At 48.2% G+C, this 8,211-nt stretch overlaps 1 protein-coding gene across 1 annotated transcript in view; it reads left to right on the plus strand.

The window, feature by feature from the left end:
• Foxj2 (forkhead box J2) overlaps window positions 1-8,211 on the plus strand; it is a 27,400-nt gene that overhangs the window by 13,599 nt on the left and 5,590 nt on the right. Inside the window, exons 4-9 of the mRNA XM_021190424.2 lie at window positions 339-407; window positions 563-703; window positions 1,083-1,269; window positions 5,827-6,213; window positions 6,607-6,708; window positions 7,705-7,914. Coding sequence (XP_021046083.1) covers window positions 339-407; window positions 563-703; window positions 1,083-1,269; window positions 5,827-6,213; window positions 6,607-6,708; window positions 7,705-7,914 — 1,096 coding nt within the window. The remainder of the gene's footprint in view (window positions 1-338; window positions 408-562; window positions 704-1,082; window positions 1,270-5,826; window positions 6,214-6,606; window positions 6,709-7,704; window positions 7,915-8,211) is intronic.

Here is an 8,211-nt window from a genome sequence, read left to right on the forward strand (position 1 = left end):
TGGACTGCTCCATGACCTTTGAGGGCAGATTTACTCCTCGCTAGCATTCAGCTCCCTCGGGATTCTGTCTGGATGTCCAGCCCGGCTTCTTCTCTCTCCCCTCCTTCCCTTTCCTTTTTCTCTTTTCTCTTTCTTGATCTTCCTTCCTTCTTCCTCTCTTCTATTCTGTCCTGGGGAATCCAACACCAGGTGTTTTCATGCTAGGCAAGCGCTCTACCACTGAGCTACACTCCCCAGCCCCATCCCATTTTCAGCATGATGGCTATTAGAGACTCTTTCCAAGAGGAACTTTATAGGTAATGCTTCTCTTTCCTGGGGGGTTTGGGTTCCCCTTCCAGGGCTCCTATTGGACAATTGACACCTGCCCTGACATTTCCCGGAAGAGAAGACACCCTCCAGATGATGATGTAAGTTCTCTCTTCTTTGGGAAAACCCTTTCTTGGATTTTAGTCATTCCTGTGACTAAATGCGGGTTAGCACCAGCAAGGTGGAGCCACAAGCTGACTCGTGGGTGGGTGTCTCACCCCTGCATACAACTTTTCTCTTCTTTCACAATTCTCAGTTATCGCAAGACTCCCCAGAGCAGGAGGCCAGCAAAAGCCCCCGGGGAGGTGTTCCAGGGAGTGGAGAAGCCTCACTCTCTAATGAGGGGACTCCTCAGATGTCACTGCAGAGCCCCTCCTCCGTGGCCAACTACAGCCAGGTAGGAAGCTGAGATGACACGCATAGGGTGATTGGACGGATGGTTCAGTGGGTTTGGATATCACGCTGTTCACAGTTGCATATTGAGGACCTGTTGTGTGCTAGGCAGATAGATTGGGAAAGAAGGAGAAAGCAAAGGAGGAAACCCAGCCAGAAGGAAGGAGGTGCAGAGAGGCATGGAGGCGCACTAGGGAATGGCTCATAGAGAAGAAATGGAGAGTGATGGGTAAGAGATGAGCCAACGAGAGCAGGAAGAGCGGGTGATGCTGTGTCATTGGCCAGCTGGAGAGGGTGAAGAGGACAGACCCGACCCTGGTGGCCTTTGGAGGGTTATACTGCTTAGAAGGGACCTAGGTCACCGTTCTTAACTGTTTTTGCAGGGCCCAGGGTCTGTGGATGGTGGAGCAGTGGCAGCAGGGGCCCCAGGCCAGGAGAGCACAGAGGGCGCCCCTCCCCTCTACAACACCAACCACGACTTCTCCTACTCAGAGATCAACTTTCAGGACTTAAGCTGGTCCTTCCGCAACCTCTACAAGTCCATGCTGGAGCGGTCCTCCTCCCAGCACGGTGAGTCTGCCGTGGGACAGGTGGGGACATCCTTGTTCCCTTTTTCTTTCCTCTTTTTCTTGTTGTTTTTTTTTTGTTTGTTTGTATTTTTTTGTTTTGTTTTTGTTTGTTTGTTTTTTCGAGACAGGGTTTCTCTGTGTAGCCCTGGCTGTCCTGGAACTCACTTTGTAGACCAGGCTGGCCTCGAACTCAGAAATCCGCCTGCCTCTGCTTCCCAAGTGCTGGGATTAAAGGCGTGCGCCACCACGCCCGGCTTCCTCTTTTTCTTTGACACAGGGTCCCTCTATGTAGCCTTGGCTGGTCTGGAACTTGCTAGGTAGGTCAGACTGGCTTTGAACCTACAGAGATCTGTATGTCTCCCCCTTCTAGTTGCTGGGACTGAAAGTTTCTTATACTGTCAAGTAGTAACATTCTCTTCTCTCCCTATTTTCTGTCTTTTTGACTTTTTGAGATTACATTTTCTCTCTCTCTCTCTCTCTCTCTCTCTCTCTCTCTCTCTCTCTCTCTGTGTGTGTGTGTGTGTGTGTGTGTGTGTCTGTACGCATGCGCAAGTCCCAGGGAGCAAACTTGCATTGGGTTTGGCAGCAAATGCACTTACCTGAACATGCCATCTTGCCAGCTCCCAATTTCTTGTTTTAATATATGAAACTGGTCAGAGGACTAAACTATTTGGTACAGACAGCTGACTCAGGGGCACACTAGGGTATTATCTTCAGAAAACGAATTAGAGGACAATCCAAAGGCAGCGATTTCCCTCACCTCCTCCACCCCAGGCCTGGGGATCTGACCCAGGGGCTGTGTGTGTGTTAGAGTGCTCTGCCACTGTTCTACACCTCTAGTTCAGGGGTAATGAGTTCACAGCTGTGAGCGAGTCATTCAGAGTGTGACCACTAGGGGTCAGTAGTGGCACCCTCTCCCCAAGAATCCTTATGCTTTATAATAAGAACAACTTCATTTTCTCTTTCAGTTAGTTAGTTAGGGTGAGAGAGAATTACAGCTATCCCAGGTTGGCTTTGCACTTGCTATATAACCAAGGATGACTTTGAATGATCCTTGTCTGGTGCCAACTGCTGGGATTACAGCTGTGCTCCGTTACACCTGGTTTAGTGCTGGGGATGGAACCAGGGCTCATACGGTGGGAGCAAGTGCTCAGCTACAAGGAAGGCTGCCAGCTGAACCTCACCTCCAGCTCCTGCTGCTCTATCCTGTCTTAGTTTTTCCTTTTTGAGTCAGGGTCTTGCTGTGTAGCGTTATCTGTCCTGAACCTCACTAAGTAGACCAGCCTGGCCTTGAACTCAGAGTGATGCCTGTCTCTGCCTCCTGAGTGCTGGGTTTAAAGCTAGTGTATTTTTTATTTGTTAGTTTTTTTGTTTTGTTTTTGTTTTTTTCGAGACAGGGTTTCTCTGTATAGCCCTGGCTGTCCTGGAACTCACTTTGTAGACCAGGCTGGCCTTGAACTCAGAAATCGGCTTCTGCCTCCCAAGTGCGCAAGTGCTGGGATTAAAGGCGTGCGCCACCACTGCCCGGCATTAGTTTTTATTATAAAACATTGCAAACAGATGAGGAACAGCCCCTGGCCTCCGTTACTTACCTTTATTTTGCTTAGCTAATTTGACCTGCCACTGAACTTGTTTCCAAGTGGAAATAGTTTAGCGAATTTCCCAGGCCTCATGTCACTCTCTACAAATGCAGTTTCAGGAAGCATCACAAGTGATGAGAGCCTTTCCACCGCACCATCACCATACCTCCTAACACAGTTAATAGACAGTACTTCCCCAACGGTAGCCAGTATCTGCCCCATTTGCAAATTTCCACAATTGCTGAGAATGACCCATCCTCATTGGGTGGCCTTCTGAGAGATGGTGTGACTCAGCCCCCTGCAATGACCACGTCTGTGTAGTATTCTAGTTCTCTTTCTATTGCTGTGGTGACAACCATGACTGAGTGACCCTGGAGAGGAAAGAGAGGTAGGAACTGATCACAGCCTACTCTCCTTTCTTGAGTTTCATGGTTTCTCTGTGTAGTCCTGGCTGTCCTGGAACTTACTATGTAGATCAGGCTGGCCTTGAGCTCATAGAGATCTGCCTGTCTCCACCTCCTGAGTGCTGGGATTAAAGATGTGTGCTACCATGCTGAGCTTCAGCCTGCTTTCTTAACCACCTGCCCAGGGATGGCTCTTCCCACAGTGGTCTGGGTCCTCCCATATCAATCATCAATCAAGAAAATGTCCCCCCTCCCCAGTCTACCGCCCAGTGTGATGGATGCATTTTCTCAATTGAACAATTGATGTTCCGTCTTTCTAGATGACCCTAACTTGTGTTAAGTTGACAAAAAAACTAACCACACAAACATACCACACACATGTATGCTGGCACACACACACACACACACACATGCATGCTTTCACAGATGCACACAATTTTGCATGTGTGTAGGCATGTTTGTGTGTGTGTGTGTCCAATTGTCTGTGTGAATGCGTAGATACGTTTGCCTTTGGAGGCTTGAGGTCAGTTCAAATGTTTTCTTCAGCCGCTCTCCACCTTATGCATTAAAGCAGGGTTGCTCAATTGAACCCAGAGCTTGCCCATTAGGCAAGTCCAGCTAATCACCTTGCGATAGAGTCCCTTTGTCTCCGCCCCCTGGGCTCTGGGATTCCAGGTGGGCTGCACACCTACCTAGCCCTTACATGAATGCTGGGGATCTGAACTCTGGTTTTCACAATCGCGTAGCAAGCATTTTACCCAACCGAGCCATCTTTCCAGCCTCAGTTCATGAAGACATTGTGGTGGGGATGAGAGTTCACCTGATGGCCTTGTGGTCTGCTTGGTGGTTCTTTGTGGGCAGTGTGGGCTAGCCAGAGAGATGAGGGATGCAGGGCCTCAGTCACATTAACTCTTCTCTCTGAGGTCTGTCATCATCCCAGCTGAGAGAAACCGTGAACACTGATTTGGTCTGTCACAAGTTCCTCCTCCTCCTCCCTTTTCCCTCTGCTCCCTCCTCCCCCCTTTCCCTCTGCTCCCTCCTCCTCCCAGGCCTCTTCTGCCACCCTCCTTTCCTGTTTTAGTCTCTCTTTCCTTTCTTTTTTAACAAGGTTTCTGAGGCACATGCTGGCTTCCAACTTAGAGATACCTCCGTTTCTGCCTTCTGAGTGCTGGGCCTGCATGATCCCCCCACCTTGGCCTCCTAAATTTTAGGAGTGTGGGCACTGGGCTCTGTGGCCAGCAATTAAGCAATTACTTTCTTTCTTTCTTTCTTTCTTTCTTTCTTTCTTTCTTTCTTTCTTTCTTTCTTTCTTTCTTTCTTTCTTTCTTTCTTTCTTTCTTTCTATAACCTAAGGGATCAATCTCTAGAGTTCGGCCTAAGGTGTTAGCATTTGCTTGAGAGATTAATACAACTCATAATGCTGATTGATTAGAGGGAGGGGACTTGGAGAGAGTGCCAGAAACAAGGTCAGAAATTAGACTGTGTGAGGTGAAGACATTGTGAACATTTACTCAGGTTTCTAGTGACAGCCAGCTCCAGGCTTGTCCAGCATTTTGACATTACAGCATAATGTCACCCTCAGATTTCATACATGAGAACTGTGTGATTAAGTTACAGAAAACAAAATGTAGGAAAACACCACAGATGGCTTTAGAGGTTAAGAGCACTGGCTGCTCTTCCAGAGGTCCTGAGTTCAATTCCCAGCAGCCACATGGTGGCTCACAACCATCTATAATGAGGTCTGGTGCCCTCTTCTGGCATGAAGGTGTACATGCAGGAAGAACATTTTATACATAATAAATAAGTGAATCTTAAAAAAAAAAAAAAAAAACTCCACCGGGGAGGCAGAGGCAGGCGGATTTCTGAGTTCGAGGCCAGCCTGGTCTACAGAGTGAGTTCCAGGATATACAGAGAAACCCTGTCTCGAAAAACCAAAAAAAAAAAAAAATTCTCATAATTTTTTAAAGAGACTTAGTGATTCGGAGAGATGGTTTAGTGGTTAAGAGTGTATAATTTTGTGTTGGCTCTATTCATAGCTATCCTGAGCTGCATTCATTCGGCCTGGGGGGCTGTAGGTTGGACACAAGTTAGCTCTTCCTTGCCCAGCTGGCTTGACAGATTAATCTGTCCGTACACTGCTTCCCGCCCAGGCTGCATTCCTTAGGTACTGAACACAAGAAGGCAGAACAGTAGAGGACCAAGGGACACTCAGGTGGAACAGTGTCTGCCCAATAGCTGTGTTTTAGTTAGAGTTTAAGTTTCACCTGCTAGGTGAGTTCCTTTGAAACTCATTCCAGCCCTACATCTAAATCCCCTAAACATAGCATGGATTGTCACCAGTGAGGTTTTAAAATATTTTAACTAATATTTCCGTGGTCTCCAGTGGGGCAGAGCTTTCCCCTACCCTAACTGCTTTTTCCGGTCTGTTATCTACAGAAGGGACACATGGTTCTTGCGGTCACAGAATGAGCTTGTGTCCTTTCAAAACCCCTGCCTGAGCTCTCATCCCAAAAGGTGTCATTCAGTGAAACCATGCAGCCCCCATCATTTGCCTGCTTCCTGTCCTCCCCGCAGGCTTTTCCTCGCTCCTGGGAGACATGCCACCTTCTAACAACTACTACGTGTACCAGCAGCAGCAGCAACAGCAGCAGCCACCACCCCAGCCACAGCCACCACCCCAGCCACCACAACCACAGCAGCAGCAGGCACCCACTCAGGGCCCCTCAAATGTAGGGGGTGCCCCTCCACTGCACACCCCAAGCCCTGATGGCTGTACTACACCAGGGGGAAAACAAGCGGGAGCTGAGGGCTATGGCCCCCCGAGCGGGATGGCCATGCATCCCCCCCCACTGCAGCACGGAGGCTACCACCCTCATCAGCACCATCCCCACTCCCACCCTGCCCAGCAGCCACCACAGCCGCAGGCACAGAGCCAGGCACCCATCAACAGCACTGGCTTTGGTGAGTAAGAAGGGTGCAGAGGGGCAGGAGTACACTGTTTCCTGACGGGTGCGGGGGTACCATGGGTGAAAAAGTTAACAGTTGGTCTTCTAGGGTCAATCTCTTGCCTTCTTACCTCATCTCAGCTGGTGGAAGTTACTGCGCAAAGCCCTGTACTCTGGAGGGTCGAGGTTGGGGGGTTCATTGTTCCCGGCCCATGTTGGCAGATGGACTAGGGTTGTTTCGCATCTCTGCCTGTGGTGCTTAATGGACAGGTCACCTTCCCACTCCTGCATCTCCAGTGAGGGAGTGTCCACAGCTCTGGTGCTGCAGCAGCAGCTAAGCTGGGTCATGTGAGAAGCTTGCATGTGTTGACTGTGCTTCCTGTCTCACCATCCACCCCTCTCTTCACAGCCTTTCCTCCTGACTGGTGCTCCAATATCGACTCCTTGAAGGAAAGCTTCAAAATGGTGAACCGGCTCAACTGGTCCAGCATCGAGCAGTCCCAGTTCTCAGGTTAGCACTTTAAGGACCACTTCCGGAGGGAAGAGGTGGGGATGTGCTAGAACCCATGTGCATGGCCAAGTGGGTTTGGGACAGAATTTCATCACATCTGTATGTTACACAAGGTAGGTATATTATCAGAATTTTTAGATTTGACTCAAAATGTTGCTATTATTCAAACATTGCAATGCTTTATGCTTAGTCATCTTTTGGGGAAGAGAAGGCTCTTGAGAATTCAAAGACTCTGGATCACTGCTTTGTAGTTTTGCTTCCTGGCAGAGAGATGAGAGTGAATTCATTAAGTCACTTTGAACATTTTTATTCACGAAGGAGATGCAAATTAAAATAAGAATTTGGCAAGGAACAAATAGAATGGGGAGTTGAAAGGTGGACCTGTAATAGAAGTAACTTGTAGGGGGCTGGAGAGATGGCTCAGCGGTTAAGAGCACTGACTGCTCTTCTGAAGGTCCTGAGTTCAAATCCCAGCAACCACATGGTGGCTCACAACCATCCATAATGAGATCTGACGCCTTCTTCTGGTGTGTCTGAAGACAGCTACAGTGTACTTACATATAACAATAAATAAATCTTAAAAAAAAAGAAAAGAAAAAAAAAAAGAAGTAACTTGTAGCCTCTGGTGGTTGGGGTAGGATTCCCCTTAAGAAACAAAGAAAGCAGTCTCAAATTTTGCAAGAAGCATCCTTAGTTAGAGTGAAATGAGTAGGCTTGTTTTGAAAGGGTCAGTACAGAATAAGGTTAATATAGGCAGTCCTAGAGGAGAAAATCCTAATTAAAAACTGGCACATTCAGTGATTCTTGTTATCATACCATATTTCAATAAATGCTTATAGAAGCAAAAAAAAAAAAAAAGAAAAGGTATTCGTCATTATTGTTAATTCACAGTATAAGAGGCACAAGATGTGAGGAGATTGGCACCAGGGGCAGGTGTGGTGCAGGCTTTGGCAGCTCCTCACTCAGGGTTCCAATGGCTGCTGTTCTTGTTCCTAGAGCTAATGGAGAGCCTACGGCAGGCAGAGCAGAGGAACTGGACCCTCGACCAGCATCACATCGCCAACCTGTGTGACTCCCTCAACCACTTCCTCACCCAGACTGGTCACATGCCCCCACAAGGAGGCTCCCACCGGCCGCCTGCCCCTTCCCGCATCACTGACTCCTGTGCCCTCACTAGTGGCAAACCGGAGCCATCCATGAACCAAGGTACAATACAAAGTTAGAGAAGTGGAGACTGAAGTGAGGGAAGGGAAAAGAGAAATACCCAATCCGTCTTCTTAGGCTGTGACCCAGCTGGGTCCTGGGACCAGCTTGTTGACTGAACACCTATTGAATCAATAAAGTCCTGCGGGAAGGCCTAAAGAATTGCTGCAGAAGCCCAGACTAGGTTCCTTTCATACTTCAATTTGGGAGATCAGAATTACCTTTTTAAAAGGGAGATGACTACTTCTTCTTCTTCTTCTTCTTCTTCTTCTTCTTCTTCTTCTTCTTCTTCTTCTTCTT

The sequence above is a fragment of the Mus pahari genome, chromosome 2 (assembly GCF_900095145.1).
Source record: "Mus pahari chromosome 2, PAHARI_EIJ_v1.1, whole genome shotgun sequence".
NCBI lineage: Eukaryota > Metazoa > Chordata > Mammalia > Rodentia > Muridae > Mus > Mus pahari.